Source organism: Stigmatopora nigra, chromosome 1 (assembly GCF_051989575.1).
Source record: "Stigmatopora nigra isolate UIUO_SnigA chromosome 1, RoL_Snig_1.1, whole genome shotgun sequence".
NCBI classification, from domain to species: Eukaryota; Metazoa; Chordata; class Actinopteri; order Syngnathiformes; family Syngnathidae; genus Stigmatopora; species Stigmatopora nigra.
Window position 1 is genome coordinate 8,505,012 of NC_135508.1, and position 20,164 is coordinate 8,525,175.

Sequence of the window (20,164 nt, forward strand, 5' to 3'; positions counted from 1 at the left end):
AAGGGGGGAAAAAAAACACTAAATTTCCTTTGTCTGAATAGTTTTGACGTTGGTTTCTTTTTTATTGATTCATGACAGTATATTGCTCTCAACCTACCATGGAAGCCTTTGACAGCGCCATCTATTGTTACACACACGTGTTGGCCCCGCCCCATCCAGAAACCAACAAATCAAATTGAGTAAATGGATGGAGGCGTTGAAAACCAGCCAATCATGTCACTGCTTCCCCGTGCGCGGCGGTACACGGTCTCCCTGCTTGCCTGCTGTCAGGCGGGCCATTGACACTCGCTCCTCAGTGTTTCCCCTCTTTTATTTTGCGTGTATTTTTGACATTATGTGCCAGATTTTATTTCTTATACCTCTAATTTAATATCGTGAAATTATCTTTGTCATTGGCACTTGTGGCGACCTTCATTTTTCTCAACGAAGCGTCATTTTAATTATTATTTTATAAATTCTAACTCTTTTAATCATTTTGGAATTGTCTTATCATTAAGGGACCACAATGGGACTGTTGCTGCGCCTCTTTTTGCTATTTTCCCTTTTAATGATGACAGCCGGTGTGGATTTCCTCTTGGAAAAAGCGTCCGGGCGAGCGTTTTTTACTCGAGCTTCGAACCGAGTCAAGAGATCCTTGACGCCCGCCTCGCCTCACCCGGCAGACGCCTCCTGCGACGCTCTTAAAGGATTCGACGCCAAGTTGAACGACAACACGCACCGTGTAAGTTACCAGCTGCACTCCAGTTACACTTTCAGGTAGCCAGGTGTAAATTAATTGGCTTTAAAATGGCGACCGGGTCGCAGGTGCTCAACTGCGTGCGAGAGTCATAACATCTGTAACAATAGCAGGCAAAATAGGAGCTCAGTACTGTAAAATGATTCAATACTGCAAGGGATACTAAATATGTGGGTGTAATTGTCAAATGTCAAACAATTCTATTTGTAAGAGACACAGCTACAGAATGACTAAATGAAGCTCCTTTGATCAGTCCAACATAGTTTATTTAGTTAACACAGAGATGCTAGTATCCCAAAGAAACATTTTAAGATGCAACTTTTTTTTATCATGAACATCAAAGCAGTGAACATCTGTACCATAAATCAATAGCATACATCAACTTGTTGAGGAAAAATTCAGATTCAATTTGTCAATTTTTGTCTAAAACATGGCTCCAACAAAAATGGGACAAAATACAGATATCATAATATTGAGATACACGTTCTGGGTACATCTGTACCCGTCGTTGCATCATGCTCTATGCAGTGGGGAAAGATTAGTTGACCCTAAATGTTATCTTAATTGCAGTGCCATGCCATTAAAAAATACACCTATTGTAACATATTGTAGATTATCAATATAATTTCAAGTAAAAATGAAATGCTCAAATGTTTTACTGTATCAGGATGTTGTGTTGTGGTTTATCAGTTCTGCAAAAATGTTTTAGTTCACTACAACAATCATGTAAAACTGATGACTTGCCACTGCCACAAAGCATTTTTAAGCCTCCTCCAGTTGTGTTGTGCCAACTGGCCTCATTTGAACTCTCCTGTATGTAGTTTTAATTGCTGTAATATTCCCAGGTCAGTCATTACGGTGGCCTTGTCTATAACGCGTTTGGCTTTCTATTAGTTTGTGTGGGAATTCATCTTAACAATGTACTGGAAGTCTACAGCATTGGAAAAGTGAAACTTGCTGTTCTTGCTTCGCTCCTCAACCGGTTTTACTTCTTTAGTGTTCTATTGGCTGTTTGTGTTCCAAATATCTGCATTGTAAATTTTCTTGTAAGCCACTGCCTGACTGAAGAAAGCAAGGAAGTGGCCCAATGACTTGCAGTGTGCTTCTTATTAGTCACTTAATTTTATAACATCCACACTGCCCATTTGTAAAATGCACAAGCCACCATTTATGCACTGTTTTAAACATTTCACCATTTTCAGAGGCACACATAATTCTCAAAGCTCTTCCTGTCTCATCTTAAACCCTTCCATGAGGAAAAGAGCTGGAAGGGCTTGGCGGTATTTTTTGAAAACAGACATTAGACGACTTTTTTTTCCTAGAAAAGAAAAACTTGACGGTTTTGGGCAGACACTAGTCACAGTAATAACATCAATGTATCTGCTACTATCAACTAACTATAACCCTTGTGTGGTCTAGTGCATTAAACTTTAGGGAGGGATCGGGGATAAGGAGAAACACACAACTTAAGTATTTTCGTATGCAGTGTGTTGATGAGCAGATGATGAGAGTTTAATATGTTGAAAGCCAAAGACTTGTCTTAGCATAGTAGTCCAGCAGTTGAACCAGGAAACTGCGCAATTGCGCTAAGGCCGTCGCTACAAAGCACACCTCCAACATGAAGGCTTGCTCAATTATGAATATTGAGTAAAATCTTAAAAATATTCACAATTTGATTTGGGTCACCATTTGCGGTCCATCGTTTGATACACACATGGTTTTGTTTATAATAACATTGAACTTCATTTAGAAAATCACCTGAACATTAATAAGATGATAAATAAATAGATTAATGAATATAACAATTCTTACTAGTAACAACAATGTCCTCAAAATATGCTTTTCTTATTTCCTTTTAGTATACTTTCAATGACTTGAGTGGATCGGTGTCATTGGCCTGGGTTGGTGACGGCACAGGGGTAAGTTTCACCTAACTTGAATTTTTGCGTGTGACTGTGTTTTCTAAAACACCTTTTTTACATTTATTATAAATGCTTGACCTTGTGGTACATTAAAATTCCGCCATGACAGCAATTTCCAAAAGTTTCACTGTCAGAAGGGTTAGAAATGAAACCTTAATTAACTACGGTTGGTGAATGATTACTGCTGAGCACAGCCAATGAGTTTATTTGTATTCATGCTGTATTTTCGGATGATTTTGTCTACTTTAAGTATCTTCCATCGCTGAAAGATTGCCTTTGCTGTACTAATATACATTCCTTCAAAGAACTGGCAACACAAACAGAATAATTTCCCCATTGTTTTGCCTTATTAACTATTCCGCTTGTGTTGTCTTTGAACACGCTAGTCACTCTTTGGAAAAGAGTTGCTTGAGTTTTCCGAAAAGTATCATTAAAGATACATTTTCTTAACCTATAAAATTGAAATAAGTGGAGAAAATGGTTGTGACAGTGAGCCCTAATGGATGTGTCATTTAATTTCACAGGTAATCTTGGCTTTGACCACATTTCAATTTCCCCTCTTCATGATCAAATTTGGACAGTCTAAACTCTACCGAAGGTATTTGTGCTTCTGTCCGATCTGACTGTGCGAAGTACTCTCTAATTTGTTGATATCTTCCAGCGAGGACTACGGAAAGTCATTTGTGGATGTCACTGATCTGATCAACAATACATTCATAGAATCGGATTTTGGGATTGAAATTGGTCCTGAGAATTCTGGCAAAGTAAGGTTATTTTTCTCTCTTGTGAAATCTGGATTTGCATTTCTCAATCTGGATTTTTGCCCATATACTGTGTTAGGTGATCTTGACTGGCGAGGTATCTGGTAGTCGCAGCGCCCGGATCTTTGCCTCAAGCGACTTTGGAAAGAGTTTCAGCCACCTGGACCTACCCTTCATCCCTCACTCAGTCATTATGTACAATCCTGAGAATTCCAACGTGCTGATAGCCATTGGTAGAAAAGTAAGTAGGCAGCATGCACAAGTTTTAAAGAGGACACCCATTTTATATTTTAAAGATGTTTGCAATTCTGAATAAAACTGTATTATCATGCATGAATGGATAATGCCCTAATGCACTTTTAAGTTGGACCGTTTGACCTACTTCTTTCTTCTTTGTTTTTATTGCGGCTATGACTCCCGTTCGTCAATAATCAATCAAGTGTTGACATAGAGTACATTTATTAACGCAGTCCTATTATGTTCAACTCTAGCTCAGTTAAGGCAAATTGTTTCAAAGCACAACACTTTTTTTGTCCTTAGAATGAGCTATGGCTGTCCGAGGATTTTGCTCGCAATTGGAAAAAGATCCACGACATGGTGTGTATGGTGAAATGGTGAGAGAAACTTTACTTTGGTTAAGCCTCCCTTTTTAACTGGCTATACAGCGAAAAATATTATGCAAGTATTGCAAAGTGAAGCTGGCGAACCACAACATTACTCCCCTGAAAAAGAAAACCCCAACATGCAACTTCCTCCAACAAAGCAAGATAGAGGATGTTAACTTCTAGTTTATTAAGTCAAATTAATATTCACTGCACCGCCATCACTACTTTTATTATCCACCACTGCTTTTATTATCCGCCACTGCTAGTTCGTACATACTACAAAGAATACTTCATGCTGCCATTTACTACATTTTAGAGACAAATAGCGACACTAGGCTAACTGCTGGCCTAATTTCAAGGTGTTTACAATTTACTGAGCAAGGCACAGTTTCTCTGGGCGATAAAATAGCTTTTGATAGTACAAAGTCCCATAATTGAAATGACAAATAATTCTTTAGTGTGTTAGACAATTATTTTAGTTAAAACATTTCAGGCATTTGGCCCAAAAAACAACAACAAAAAATATTCTTTTTAACAAAACGTCATGATGACAATATTAATTGATGCTTTGTGTTTAGATCGATTTCTATTTAATTTTGACCAACAAAATTTTATATATATATTTTTTGTTTTAAATTTATTTATTTTTATTATTATTTTTTTTAATTTTATTTATTGATCTATATTAAAGTAGGTACAGTGATTTTTTTAATTGGTATGGTTGTGGTAGGGATTGGCCACCGATATCCAAACATAGCAAGGCCAAGTCTCTTTTGTTTATTCCTAATTGCGTATCTTTTTCCATTGAGGTGTATAATTTGTAGACTTCATGGCTGGCCGGGTTACTGCAATATGATGACTGTCATTACAAACATGAGCGATAGTTCAAATCAAATCAAATTAAATCTCTTGGGACTTTTCCCTGTTGCTCCACCTGCACAGTGAAAGTAGTATTGGTGAGCACACTTGACTTGTTATTCCTGAGTCATTCCCTTGTATATCTGACTGTCACCATAGTAACATGGGTTGAGGATCTCAGATTTCAAGTAAGAACTCCCAAAAGTCACAATCAAGGCCAAATACTTAAGGACGGGCTTGAGTCGTGGAGTGTTAAAAATTCTTGAGACATTCTTCATTATGCCTAATTTAAACACTGTACCTACTTTAATTCCAGGGGGACGAAGAATGCTCTCTTTTTTTCAACCAATCACAATGGATCCTGTAGTAAGTGTTCCAAGTGGTCAATGATTAAACTCTACATTATGCCTCACCACAATTAAATGGCCAATTTCTCGTTTGTTTCATTCAGATGAGCGCGGAGTGTTAGAAATAAAGAGGACAACTGATTTGGGGAAAACAATCAAGACCATTGCTAAGAAGATCTACTCCTTTGGCCTTGGTGGTCACTTCTTATTTGCTTCTGTGATGACCGGCGAGGTAAGCGTAACCTTTACCGTGGGGAGTTATTAGAATTATATATACTATATTGTTTGAAAACTTTTTCGTGGAACACACTTTTTTTTTGTCTGCAGGGCACTCTGAGGATCATCCATGTATCGGTGGACCAAGGCGACACTTGGAACATGGCCCAGTTGCCAGCCATTGATCACAAGCAGTTCTACTCTATCTTGTCAGCGGGCAACGAAATGGTCTTCATGCACGTGGACAATCCAGAAGGTTGGTTGGGTTGGGTAACTTATAGGAAGAAATATGGGTTATTCCATTTTCTGTATTTCTTCAGATGATGGTCTTGGTACCATTTATGTGTCGGATGACCGGGGAACCATCTACTCCAAGTCACTGGAGAACCACCTTTACACAACGACTGGGGGTGAAACTGATTTCACCAACATCACTTCTCTGAGAGGAGTTTTTATCACCAGCAAAATGGAAGAAGGTATTTAAATTGTTTGTTATGGAGATATATGACTTTATAATGATGATGTTAAAGCATTCCTTTCTTCTCTTAGATTGTCATTTTTGGCAATAAGGCCTGAAAGTAAAGTGAAAACTCTTGTATGATTGCAGACAACTCCGTGAGCACTGTTATAACCCGTGACATGGGAGGGGAGTGGACTATTTTGAAGAAACCTGCTAACAGCAAGTGCCACTCGATAGCCAAGGACCCGGAAAAGGTGAGCATATTGAAATCAAAAGTGACAATGACTTAACTTTTATTTTGCACTCGTCGTCTTGTATTGATAACGGTAGAGTCGGACCGCGGCGCAAAGCCTTGAGCGCATCTTAAAGATTCATGCCTGCTAAATGTGACTCTGTTTCTGTTTAAAAAGTGCAATCTCCACATCCATGCGGCATACAGCGCTTCTGTGCAGCTCAACGTCCCCATGCTGCCTCTGAGCGAACCAAACGCCGTGGGTTTAATATTAGCTCACGGTAATTAACATTTTTAAACCAATTTCCTAGATTATTTTTCCCATTTTTCAAAAACTTTTTTTTTTTAAATCAACATTTTTTGCACTGATCTTAGGGACTATCGGCGACGACGTCTCAATGATAATTCCTGATGTGTATGTATCTGATGACGGTGGCTACACATGGATGAAGGCGCTAAATGGCCCTCATCATTATGCTATTCTGGATTCTGGGGGGCTGCTTGTTGCTGTGGAGCACACCCCCAATGAACCGGTCGATATAATCAAGTAAGTGTGACCATTTTTTTCGCATGTCATCTTTATATTGGACCAATTAATTGGCTTTTGTGGCCATGATGGCAAAACAAGATGTCTATTTGTTTTTATCTCAGACAGGAAATGCTTTATTTGTATTTTTTGAATGTGTCGGAGTTTAGCTGCCAAGTCAATGCGGGATCTTGCGATAGAGTCGCATCTCGATGATATGGTTAAAATATGGTTAAAATGCAGAAGGCTTGCTCTGATATATTTTGGGAATAAAGCAGCTCAGAAATAATGAATTCACTGTGTTGTCCGAGTCCATTCGCTCACTGATTTCCTGATAGGTTCTCCACGGATGAAGGACAGTGCTGGCACAATTACACATTCACCAAAGAGCCCTTCTTCTTCACGGGCCTGGCTTCAGAACCGGGTGCTCGCTCCATGAATGTCAGCATCTGGGGTTACCAAAATGATTTCCTTACCCAGCACTGGATCTCAATCACCATCGACTTTCGGGAACTTCTCACCAAAAGCTGTGAGTGACAATATAGTTCCCCAATTACCCCAGGCCGCATATGCAGTATGATTCATAAAAAATATTTATATGTAAATATTGCCCACTGTTGTAATAAACAGTATTAAAATAAAAGATGAAGCAATAAAGCTTCTTTCTTTAAGTTGCTGCAGGCATGCATTTTATATAACTGTTTTGTAGAGTGTTTTCATTATGGAGCTTTTTAAAATGTTTTTTATATACTTCACTCAGGATAAACTGATACATTTCCTACGGTTACTAAAGCAAAATCAAGCACAAATTGACTTTTGTGTTTGTTGTCTTCATAAACTTTAACTTTCTCTGCAGGCGGCGATAATGACTACGTGAGCTGGTTGTCCCATTCTGATGACATCAGCGACCCCGACGACGGCTGCATTCTGGGCTACAAGGAAAAGTTCCTGCGCCTCCGTAAGGATTCCGTTTGCTGGAATGGACGAGATTATTTGGTTAGCACAGAGCCAACGCCTTGCAAGTGCACTCTGGATGACTTCCTTTGGTAAGAATGAAGAGTATTTATTCGGTTACACAGTACATTTTGTGATTGAATAATGAGGGTTGGGCCATAGCACCCCCGCGAACCTTCTTCACTTAAATTCTAATACACCAGCTGGAACATCCTATTATACAACGGCATTACAGGTTATTTTTGTCAGTCCACTTCCGGTAAAGTTAACAAGAGTTGTTTATTTCATACACCCTATAAGGTTTCTTTTGAACTGTTGCCTTCCATTTGGAATGGCCGTATGATTTTCGTTGGTATTGAGACGTCTTTTTATTGTCCACACAGTGATTTCGGATATTACCGCAAAGAAAACAGTTCTGTGTGTGTGGAGGAGCCCAACCTGAAAGGCAAAGTGTTGGAGTTCTGTCTACACGGCCGAGAGGAACAACTACACACACAAGGGTAAATACTTCAACCGAGGTCTTGATACTTCAACCAAGGTCTTGATACCTTAACCGAGGTCTTGATACTTGAACTGAGGTCTTGGGAAAGGACTCACAACTGGGTGAAAGTGGGGATTAGCAGGGAAAACAATACTTTTTATCTTGTTGAAACTTAGAAGCATTTTTTAAAGATATGGACACACTTTGAGTTGTAGTAGTAGTAGTGTATTTCTAATTGCCATAAACCTTCTCTACACAGCTACAGGAAAATCCCTGGTGATAAATGTGAGGGAGGTCATATCCCTGAACGCAAAGAGATTGACCTGAGTGTCAGGTGTGTGAGCGATCTGCTAGACCCTGAAAACCAGGTCTGGATCTATTTTCCTTTTTTATTTCATTAATGCTAAATTGTTACGTTGGCCTGAAAAACCAAATCTGTTGTCGTCGTTTTTCTTTGCAGAAAGACAGCCATTCATCAACATCTGTAGGGATTGTGATCACAATTGTCATCGTCATGCTACTGAGCATTGCAGCCGGAGTCGTCTTCATCAAGAAATATGTCTGTGGCGGCAGGTAAGAGTGCCATTTGTTTTTTTTTTACTAGATTAGTGGATATTTAGATTTTTTATTGGCTGTGGTGGTGTGTAATGCAAACAAAATGACAGTAAGAACGAGTGATGTTTGAAAAAGAAATGGTAAGAGGTAACTTCTGTCCGCTATGTAGCCTCTGAAGTTGCTGCCAGGGGCAACATGATATGGATTTTGTTCTCTGCAGGTTCTTGGTTCACAGATATTCTGTGCTACAACAACAAGTCAATGACAATGCAGCAGACAGCATGGATGCCCCATTGGATGACCAGCTAGACACCAACCACAGGGCCAACGGAAAGATTGAGTTTCATGGCGACTCAGATGAGGTAGGCTGACATTAGTGTGGCGCGGACAGAATTGTTTCATTGGGATTTCTGAACAAAGCCCAAAGAATGGCCTTACATTTTACTCATTAAATAGTTTTTTGGTCTCTGTTTGCATTTTAGGATATGTTACAGTAGCAGCTGGGAGCATGTCAATCATCTCTTGGAAAGGGTTCTCATCCTACCCCCCGCACTACTTCTTCTTGTGGCTTGAACTTTGATCTTTGTCACTCTGCTGTCGTCTTCCAAGTCTAACGAATGTCCACGCTCAGAAGCCATGACAAATTGGCTTGAAAGAAAATTCACAAGAACATCCATCCACACACGTAAGAAGCACAACTCCACGCTTCCATTTGATGGCAATAAATTGTAAATATTTCCATACATGTGTACATGTAAGCTTCTGTTATAGCTTTTTTGGATAAAAGGACGTAAAAAATGTCCATTGCAAAACCATATTTTCTGTTATTTTAACAGAAATTGCAAGTTGGAACATAAATCCTCCAAGTTTTCTATTGATATCAGTTAGTTCAATGTAACTTTTAGAGCCCATTTTCATTAGGTTAGTGTTGGGTCGATCTGTGTGGTTTACTCAATCTGGTTTTGGGTGAGAGGAAGAGTACAACAATGAACTGTTTTAATCTCGGGATCTGTGCAAAGATAGAATTGTCTTTTGATATTAGGAATCTCAGAAATCCTGGAGTTCAGGAATCCTAAGCAATATTTGAAGCCTTTGTGGTGCCGAACCTGTCCAGTAGCCTTAAGCATCCAGGAGCCTTTAGGTTCCCCGATTTTCCAGGAGCCCTTGAGGTCCACAAACCACAAAACATTCAGAAGCCAAAGGCCTTTATGTCTAGGAACATTAGATGTCCAGAAGCCCTATTGGTGATTGATGTCATGTAGCTCTTGTGGTCCTCTGATATTACACTACAGGAATCCTTAAAAACAGTTTCAGATCCAGAAACCCTAGGCTTCCAGAATCCAGGACCCATTTATATGCAGGAACCTTGGACATCCAGAAACATTTTTAAGGGCCAGGAATCTTCAAAATCAACTGACTGGTTTCCAGTCACCATCAGGGCAAAAAAAAACAAGCGCTCACACTCAAATTCATAGGGCAGTGTTTAAAATAGAATTTTAACATTATTCATCTAGTTACCAGCTCTACTACCCCCTTAACCTAAGACAGCTATGAAGCACTCCATGCTATCGCAAGTGGCTAGCCCGAAGCAGCAAAAAGGTTGTCGGCTAGCATGGCAAGACAGCAGTCAATGTCCTTTTTTTTTTTTTTTAACTTTGGTAGTTTGCATTGTACATTTTTTTTCTTGCTACTGCTGTCTCCAGTTTTGTTGCCGTTTTTTTATTTTATTTTTTTAAGTTTTCAGGTGTCTGAAATTTGTAAACAACATAAAAGTGATTGTGGAGTAGTATGAATGTGGCGGAATGCTATCAGGGAAATTTCAAGAAGGGCTTACTATAGATGCATACCAAAAGATTGACTTAGTAATTTAGAAAAAAGGAATTTCCCATTTAAATTGTTTAAATTCCCCCTCCTTGAAACATTTGCACTGCTTCATATCTTTTTTTGTATTTATTAGTTCTTAGCATGTCAGACATGCAGTAAATGTGGTGCAGATCTTATTTGACAAATGGTTAGCCTGGTAGCATAATTTCCCCAAGTCATTTTTCGGACAAAGAAAAACACTAATTCATATTCCAATTATTTTGAATCAGCATTTGCAAAATACCATATCATGGATGAATGAAAATTGAGTTTTTTGGGGATATTTTGACAGTAAATTACAAATGACTTGTGCAATCATGTTACGGGCTAGCAAAATTAATGTAATCCTTCAATCTTTTTCTTACCATCCAAAAATGATGTATAATTTAAGAAGAGTTATTTGTATATATGCAATCTTTGTATTTGCTGTTTGTATGCTTTCTGGCAATTTACCTTTGGGTTTGTCAATACATTTCTATTGTTCCTCCGCTTCAGACTATAATTTTTTCCTTCCTTAAAACTTTGTTGGTGGAAAGAAAATTGGTTTTGTAGGTTACTTAGCTAAAGTAGGAAAAAGTAATTTGGTGTTTAACATATTCAAACTAGAGCAACACTGGACTAACCTGGAATCTTGTGTAGGTTTAGCAATATTTAATTGTAATTGTAACATTCATTTATATGAATTATTTGCTAAACCAAAGAATTCAAAGCCCTTTGAAATTCACTTACTCCATTCTAGCCTACCCTAAAAAAACAAGCTTTCGTATGCAATTGTGATGAAAAAGCTATTATATAAAACAAAGCAGTTTGTTGCAACAGCTTGAGTCAAAACAACTTTGTTCTTGTATTTGTGCTTCTTAAGTGGTTTGGCATAGAAAGTGACATTGAGACCAGGTGAGATTCATATTGTTTGTTCCTTTTGTAGTGTCTAAAATGTCTGGCTAATTGAAACAGCTGAAAAATGTGACACTAATTCAGGAAATGCCTTTAGCATTGCATCTAATTTAAATTTTATTTGCTGGACTGCATTTTTCCCCTGCTGAACCTAGTTCTGTGCTCACTAAATTCTGTACAAAAATTGTCCATTGCTATCAAAAAAATCATGACCATGTTGAAGCACAGGTGTAGGCTCAATGTCTTTAAACTCGTCAAGCTCTTCCTCGGAAAACACCTGTCCATCCCACAGCGCTTCTTCCTCCTTTGCCACATCATTGTGGGCTGAGGTGATCTGTGCTGCCTCCTTTGTTGGCTCTGCAGAATCTTCACAACGATTTGGCATTGTCTCTGGACCCGTGACTAATGCTGAAACATCAGTGGTGGCTTCACTCTCGTGTAGAGCGACGGGAATTAAAGCAGTTTCTGGGTTTCTGGAAGGCTTGGGCTGATGTAGAGGACCACCCGCTTGCAGCGCCGGTTTACTTTGGGCTGTCCCTGGTGACAATGCCGGTTTACTTTGTGCCTTCCCTGGTGACAATGCCGGTTTACTTTGTGCTGTCCCTGGTAACAACATCTGTTTACTCTGTGCTGTCCCTGAAGACAACATCTGTTTACTCTGTGCTGTCCCTAGAGACAACACCTGTTTACTCTGAGCTGTCCCTGGAGACAACATTGGATGCTGGAGTCTGGACATCACCTTGAAATAGAATTGCAAAGTGGACATTTATTACCAAAGGTCCTGTTATGAACTCTGGTTGATGTAGTGGTTACAGTTAACCCCCATACCCCTACCTTGGCATCTTGCATCTCTCTCCGCTGAGGTGCTGGGGTAAACTTGGTCCGAAGTACCCTCCGGATGACATCATCACTGACTGAGAATCCTTCAGACAGACGTGCCACCGTCCACTCATCTGGGTGTTCGCGTTTAAGGTACCTGAAACATAATCCGTGACATTGATTCTAGACAACTTCATTATCCATGACCTTTACCAAAAAGCTTACCTGATTGTTTCCATGGCATCCCAAGTCAAGTTCCTCTCAGGTGCGCCAGGCGGCATCATCTTTTTGCGCAATATGTTGTATTTTATCATCTTCTGCTTTCTTTTAACCTCTCTAGCAACAAAAAAAATAGAATAAACAGTAGTATACCTGAGAATTATTTGGCCAAATTACAGCTTCTGTTTCCATTTATTTTATTTTTTGGTACACACCCCTCAAGTTTGAACCGTTGACTGCACTAAAATGACATGAAATGTCACTGATCCACCTTGAAATTTGATCAGTTTTCAAGAAGGGAGCCTCCATATTGTTTAATGTTGATGTTTTGCTTGAGTCTGAACGTTTAATTATTATTTTTTTAGAATGGAGGGCTGTGACGCTTGACCACAAACACTAACTTTTCTATGAATTCCCAATATAGAAAATGTTGATTCGGTGAAGATTTAATACCTCTTTGAGAAAAGAGAACCATTTTGACAGTCTGAGTTAGCTGTCTGCTTCCAATTGGGAGATGCAGCGAATAAATCGTGGAGTAAATGTGTAACTACATAAGGGATGGAAGGCAGCATGACAACAACTCACTTTCCAAACGCACTCGAGAATGTCGCCTCTTAATTACGTCACTTGCGCGTTAAGGTGTCATGGCGTGTATTCTAATGTAAAGTCATAACTATATTGCTAAATTCTCAGTATTTGTCACATTTCGTAGGCACTCACTCGATTACAGCGGCCACTTTGTCCTCTGCGTCCTCCGTGTTGAAATGTTCATCGTCGACGTCATCGTAATCATATGTGCGGGGTTTATTTTGATTTGAACGCGGCTTCCCCACACGTCTACTGCTTGCAGAGCGACAAAACGCCGAGGGGAGACGCGGGGCCACAGGTTTGAGGTTGACCGCTGACGGGGTCATTACTGGTCCAAGCCACCGGGAGAACACACGGAGACGTCCGGCGGCCATTGAATGACGTGATGAAAAGCCCGAAAAGTCGGATTGACTGTACGGAGAACGAGACGACTTGACCGAGCTTCAATGTGTTCTGGTGGTGGCATTCATAATAAAGGTTTCTTACTGGCTATTATTTCCGGACTTTGTACGGTAAGGCAACTTAGACAAACTACATCGCCCCTTTGAGGCGTAATGCGAGCGTAAAAACGTGACAGTGAAGAAAACACAAATATAACATTTACACAACATGTCATCGTAAAGTCGCACGTGTGGATAGATGATAACAACAATCTTACATTAGAGCTATATTCTGTTGCACTTCTCAGTTGTACCACTAGGTAGAGATAGTCATCTAAACAGTGCCTCTCCATATGTCAACACGGCTTTCCCATTCGTTTTCAATCATTTATCCTCACGAGGTTGGTGCGCTCATCTCAGTTCTAGAGCCCATCCCAGCTAACTATGGGCAATAGGTGGGATTTGCGTGATAGTCAATGACAGGGAAGACAGCCAGTCAAGCATGAATGGTTTCAAAATGGAGGAACCCCGATTTCCCCTAGAAAACCTACACAGGACTGTGTATGTACCTATTCGGAGGATTGCGAGCACCATCCGATAAGGACAAAATTGTCGCCTGGGGACTGCGACATCTAGCGGACTTTTTGGACATTACTGCAAGGCCGTCCCAAATGGACTGCCCAACTCCCCCTCCTCCTCCCACAAAAGGGTTGCTTCATTTGCGGCCATTTTGTCTGCTCGCACACATTGTTGATTGGGCTTTAGCGCGCTGTACTGGAGCCAATCAGAGGGAAACCGGACAGCGGCAACTACACGGTAAGGGAGAGACGATTGAAGGCATTGGGTAGTTGTCAGCACGGATTGGTTTGCGGCGGACCAACCAAATGACTAACCGGGCAAATTGCACAAAAATCGAATGACAGTGGAACGTTTAGGGGCCTTTTTCCAAATTTGCGGGACGTGAGCGTTTCGTACCCCGAGGAGCTAACTGCTTAGCCTGCCAGCTCGAACAAAGGGACGGTGGGTGATGCTCACATTAGCCAGCCTGCCTCGGACGCTTCATAGCGAAAATTGGCCGCTTGTTAAGCGTAACTTTTAGTTGCCCTCGGGGACAAATGTCCGCAAATTGCTCCTTTCAGTGGTCCCGGCGGTCAAGCTACGCGCCTAAAGCCTCCCATGTTTGAGTTAGGGAAGGCATCATGTAGCCTCGCATGAAAACAACAAGCCTTTGGCGCAAAATGACTCATGTCTGCTCCATATTTGGTTTAAAATCTTGGCTTTTCTTTTCAAGTCAAAGCCCCTTTATTCCTTAAAACCACGGATAAAAATACGTCACATTATTTCCCAAGTCAATAAAATGTTACTGAGTACCAGTATATTCAAACTGCAAATAATGCAAATATCTATGTGCACCATAAGCTTCAAATAATTTAAACAGCACTTCACCATTCACTCAACATATAACATTAGAATTAATGTTAGAAACGGTATTATTTAAATATTTTGTTTTTACATAAATAAATACATATATATGGCAACACGGTGGATGAGTAGCTAGCACGCTGGCTTCAAAGTTATGAGATAGAGGGATCAGTTCTGACATTTCTGTGTCGTTTGCAATTCAGGGTGTCTCCCCGCCTACTGCCCACAGTTGGATAGGATAGGCTCCAGCGACCCTTGTGAGGATAAGCTTTACGGACATTTTTATAAATCAATTTGAATGAATTGACCTATCTTGGTTGTGAGGTTTTTTTTAGCATTTTTTTTTGCTATCACTGGATGTTTTCTTTATTCTGCAAAAAGTCTCAGTAGCATATATACATATTAATATAGATGTGTGCCAGCCTACTCCCAATGCATGATAGGTAGGTAAGACAATTTAAAATGCTTCCATTTGATTTGAAACTAGCACTGGCATTTAAAAATATCTGACCTCAGTTGGTTTGCTTACTTCTGACAATTTTATTTATGTATTCACTTATTTATTTATTATTTTTTGCAATTTTCTTCACCATAACACAACATTCTATTTCCCAGTTTGTGTAAAATGCTGTCCATTTTCATTGCAGAACGGCGTGTGACTAAGGCGCTATGGAGCAGTACACGGCTGCCACCACAGCTACTGGAGAGCAAATTGTAGTGCAGACTACCAATGGACAGATCCAACAACAGGTGAGCTGACAATTCAGCAAGCAGTGGGAATGCTTATATGCTCAAGGTTACAAAAAAAAAAAACTATTCATAATAAATTGACCATTGTGCACCAGCACGGTAGACGTGCTAAGATGATTTCATTATGACGACACACGCATGAGTCAGACCAGATTGTACACCCTTTTGGGGAAAGAGGGCATTTCACTTGTGTGCAAATTTTTTGAGGTTGAATTCTAGTGCCTTGCCTGCAGGCCCAGGGCACAGTGACAGCTGTGCAACTGCAAACGGAAGCACCCGTGGTGACGGCCTCAGGCCAGCCAGTGCAGACACTCCAGGTAGTGGTGTCTTGTCTGCCTGTATCAGTCTTGTAAGCCTCATACATGACTCCATATTTGTTCTCGCTCTTACATTTTTGTCAGAGGCATTACATAATAAAAAAAAGACCTAACCACCATAGCACATTTGGAGTTTAGATTGTATTTTTTTTATACCCATGAAGCATCTGGCACACAGCATGTCTGAAATCCATGCATGCAGCTCACTCAGATCTGTCGATGTTGAACTTGAAAGTATGTTTGGTGCAACATGTACATAGAAGAGGTTTGCATGTATTCACTTCATGATGAGAATTATTTTCAAAGGTAAAAATTGTGTTCCACATGCGATGAAAGGCTTTACTGATGATAGTGTTTTGACAATGGTTAACCTCCATGTGGCATTGAGCCCTGTTTTAAAACTAATCAATTCCCTTACTAAAAGGGGTTTGTGCCTGGAGTAGATTGTGACAACGACAAAGTGCAGGGAAAGCATTTAAATACAAGAGCATACACTCGTATTCCGTTTGGTTTGATCTACTTACTGTGGCCTGAGGCTTCAATGCATTTCATCCAGTGAGCATTACCAGTGTATTGGATCCATTGCAGCTTCTGCTCGTTGCAAGAAATCAAGACAGTTTCAGAAAGACCAGAAAAATCCAGTTGTGATCAATTCAACATTTGAAGCATTTAAATTTTTACAATTCACTTACAAACATTCAACAACACAGAAATGAGAACACGTAACTCTTGAAATCACTTTCACACACTCCAAGGCGTAATATTTGTAAATATTTTCAGTGTTATTATTGTTCTTGAGTTTTTATACATAGTGCATATTATTTGGACTTGTGGCATTTTCATTAGATAATCATTGACTCGTTTACTATTGGCAGATAATACTAATATCTGTAAGCATTTTCTCACTCATTGTGGTGTTTCATCAGGAGTTTCCACTGACTTGTGGCACTCATTGATGTCCGTGACACGCCGTTGCATGTAAATGTTTGCTAAGCAGTTATCCTTTGCTATTAGTAGGGGTTTTAAAATCCAAATTTAAGATACACTAGAGCCGTTTTCATATTTTCCCACCTCCAATTTCAACCAAGGGCAATATTTATCAATTTTTTTTATTTTATTTAACAATTATTTCATCCAAGTACAAAATTGGGACTGTTTAGCTAAATATGACTCGACATAACCCAACCCATTCAAAAAGGAACAAAAATGCCCTTCTCAAAGAAGTAATGTCTACTAATGCAGTCACCAATAGGTGGTTGTAGTAAATAATAGTCCATAAACCAACCAGCAAGGGTTGACATGTAAATTGAAAAAAAAAAATTGGATTCTGAGGATAAAGGAAAAAAAAAGTGCATCATGTGAAAGCTGTAAAACTTCCTGTACTGCTTTGACAATGGTGGTCCTCGCATGCAGGTGCAGGGGCAGCCTCTAATGGTCCAGGTGAGTGGTGGACAGCTCATTACATCATCTGGACAGCCCATCATGGTGCAGGCCATGTCGGGGGGACAGGGTCAGACCATCATGCAGGTTCCGGTGTCTGGAGCCCAGGGTCTGCAACAGGTGAGGGAGGAGGAAGCTGGCGTAGTATTTGTGCTTGTTTTCTGTGTACCAATGCATTCTGTTGAATGTGCTTGTAGATTCAACTGGTGCAGCCTGGTCAGATCCAACTGCAAGGAGGTCAGACTTTGCAGCTCCAGGGTCAGCAGGGCCAGGCTCAGCAAATCATCATCCAACAACCCCAAACAGCCATCACCGCTGGACAAAACCAGGTGTCAAATATATTGAGATATTCAACATTTTTTCCTCACTCACCAATTAACAGTTTTTTGTGACTTATCAATACCAACATGTGAACCATGATTTAATAATAAAATACCTGACTGTGACTATCTTCTCCACCACAGGGTCAGCAGATAAGTGTGCAAGGCCAGCAAGTGGCACAGACAGCAGACGGACAGACTATTGTCTACCAACCTGTCAATGCAGATGGAACTGTCCTACAGCAAGGTAAACTCGGCCACAGCCTGGCCAACAGCAATGCAGTGCATCCTTTTTTGTTGCTTTTATGGATTCTTTTTATTGTTTTTGTAAAATAATGAAGACATATACATAAGGGTGACCCTACTTTGTGGTTTTTCGTTTATCGCGGCCATGTCTGATCCATATTAACCGCAATAATCAAGGTATTACTGTATTTTGTCAGGACTCATTGACAGGTGCACTGTGAATTTCTCTTTAAGGTTGGTAGATGCTATCTTATAGGCCAATCTTGTTGTTTGTCAGGGATGATCACAATTCCCGCCGCCAGCTTGGCGGGCGCTCAGATCGTGCAAGCAGGCAACGCCAACACCAACACCACCAACAGCCAAGGCACTGTGACTGTCACCCTGCCCGTCTCTGGGAACATGGTCAATGCAGGTGGAATGGTCATGGTAAGGCCCGATATGGAGATACCAAGCATCCTGCGACTGTTTTCCATGCGATCCTGCTTCTCATAAATTTAGTATGGGACAAGAGGCTTTTGATTTTCTTCATACAATATCACAAGCTTCTCATGAAAATACTTTATGTAAAATTTGTCATTTCAGTATTTTGTCCCCCAGTTTAACAACTAAATTATTCATATTATGAAACCAAAATGGAGTCATACAAAATGATTTGACTAAAAGGAACCATTATGAATACTTCTGCATGTTTTGTACACCAGATGGTGCCGGGAGGCGGTGCAGTGCCCACAATGCAGCGTATCCCCCTGCCGGGTGCCGAGATGCTGGAGGAGGAGCCTCTTTATGTGAACGCCAAGCAGTACCACCGCATCCTGAAGCGGCGGCAGGCCAGAGCCAAACTGGAGGCGGAGGGCAAGATTCCCAAAGAAAGAAGGGTAATAATCGTTATTCCTCATGCATTGTAAAGAGCGTCCGTCAAGTTTTAATAAGTGCAAGGTGACTGTTTGGTTTTGCACTCGTAGAAATACCTGCACGAGTCTCGCCATCGTCACGCTATGCAACGTAAGCGAGGTGATGGAGGACGTTTCTTCTCACCCAAGGAAAAGGAAGAAATGGCCCTGGCACTGGCGCAGGTAAAGTCACAATTGTCTATTGTCAACATTTTCATTTCAATATTAATGGTATGGACTACTGCACTTCTGGTAGATCTTTTCCCTATTTCCACATACTTCTATGTGGCAGTAGATAAGTAACAAACTTGCTCTGCTTTGCAATACAATACCATTGGTTGCAACCCGGCCATTCTTGGAACGCTACCGTGTTAGGTTAACACAAGTGGTCGATATTCATATTATTTCTAAATATTTTTTGATGGCATTTGTTTAGGTGCTCTGGTTTCTATTTTTGTCACTATTTTGTATAAATAGCCACGGTGTCTGTTTACAGCAACAACAGGAGGCGGCGGCACAGGCAGCAGCCGACGACACGGTAGCACAGATGATCCGCGTGTCATAGCATGACGCGGGTTGACTATTCGAGCGAGTCTACTCATCACTCTGGGCTTCCGGCTAACAACAACTACCGCAGAAGCAGACCTATTTTGTGGATTACCTAATCCTTTTTTTTGCTTGATATTTGGGAGGGGGGTAAAGCCTGCTACAGGCCAAATGCTTCGTAATGGAAATTATTACCCCCTTGGACAAAATTTATGGTTACAGTTCTTCTCTTTTTGGTGACTTTTTTTTAAAGAAATGCTTCCTCTGCCTAAACACTTAATACCTGCTATTTATTTCCCCAGTTTCTAAAATTAATGGCAAAGTACTTTCCTGCTTTTTTCAAAGCTGATAATTTTTCATGAGTGTGAATGTGAATGGTACAGCATTTATTGTGATCACTTTTACCCTTGAAAAAAAGTTGTGAGACTATTGTATTGTAATTTTTTCCTCTTTCATCATTGTACCTAACTGGTTTGTCAGCTTTTTTTTTGGACACAAATTTTTGGTTGGGAAAATGCTCTGTATCCTATTTGATTTGTACTCATCCTAATGTCAATGTTTTTTTATACTATACATAAAGTGTTTATAGCAGTACATTTTCTGACTGTCATTGTCAATTAAATTAAAATAGGTCACTTGTGGTTGTTGCTTGTAAGGGTTTCTTGGTCACTTTCTAATAATGTTGAGGCAGTTTTGGGTCAATTAAGCAATTACTGCTGGAAGTCTTGGCGTTGTCAATGGCACAGAAATACTATTACCCATTCAGAGCCAGTCCTTTCAGTTGAATGCTTATTTTATTCAATTACAGGCAATTATA

The 20,164-nt window shown here is 40.2% G+C and overlaps 3 protein-coding genes across 9 annotated transcripts; 2 read left to right on the forward strand and 1 right to left on the reverse strand.

Annotated features, from left to right (window-relative positions):
* The first annotated feature begins 242 nt into the window (after positions 1-242).
* Positions 243-11,010, forward strand: sort1b (sortilin 1b). The gene is made up of 20 exons (XM_077710725.1): positions 243-721; positions 2,596-2,655; positions 3,183-3,256; positions 3,320-3,422; positions 3,499-3,660; positions 3,960-4,033; positions 5,199-5,248; positions 5,334-5,461; positions 5,557-5,701; positions 5,766-5,921; positions 6,053-6,159; positions 6,316-6,418; positions 6,513-6,684; positions 7,002-7,192; positions 7,520-7,709; positions 8,001-8,117; positions 8,358-8,466; positions 8,559-8,671; positions 8,874-9,015; positions 9,136-11,010. Exons 1-20 carry the CDS (start codon positions 506-508, stop codon positions 9,148-9,150), a joined length of 2,427 nt encoding a protein of 808 aa, XP_077566851.1. The 5' UTR covers positions 243-505; the 3' UTR covers positions 9,151-11,010.
* Positions 11,011-11,104: 94 nt separating this feature from the next.
* ngrn (neugrin, neurite outgrowth associated) lies at positions 11,105-13,555 on the reverse strand. Its single transcript, XM_077710739.1, has 4 exons — positions 13,169-13,555; positions 12,455-12,565; positions 12,245-12,386; positions 11,105-12,149 (listed from the first exon to the last, which is right to left on the reverse strand). The coding sequence occupies exons 1-4, from the start codon at positions 13,408-13,410 to the stop codon at positions 11,577-11,579; spliced, it is 1,068 nt and encodes a 355-aa protein (XP_077566865.1). The 5' UTR covers positions 13,411-13,555; the 3' UTR covers positions 11,105-11,576.
* Positions 13,556-14,070: 515 nt separating this feature from the next.
* Positions 14,071-19,988, forward strand: nfyal (nuclear transcription factor Y, alpha, like). 7 transcript variants are annotated; one of them, XM_077710751.1, is made up of 10 exons: positions 14,071-14,232; positions 15,486-15,588; positions 15,822-15,908; positions 17,319-17,465; positions 17,543-17,674; positions 17,810-17,912; positions 18,189-18,337; positions 18,613-18,786; positions 18,874-18,984; positions 19,298-19,988. In XM_077710751.1, exons 2-10 carry the CDS (start codon positions 15,508-15,510, stop codon positions 19,364-19,366), a joined length of 1,053 nt encoding a protein of 350 aa, XP_077566877.1. In that variant the 5' UTR covers positions 14,071-14,232; positions 15,486-15,507; the 3' UTR covers positions 19,367-19,988. The 7 variants fall into 7 exon arrangements, with proteins under 7 accessions (XP_077566877.1, XP_077566903.1, XP_077566909.1 ...); XM_077710777.1 differs by having other exon boundaries at positions 15,822-15,905; XM_077710758.1 differs by lacking the exon at positions 14,071-14,232 and adding an exon at positions 14,259-14,436.
* The last annotated feature ends 176 nt before the right edge of the window (positions 19,989-20,164 follow it).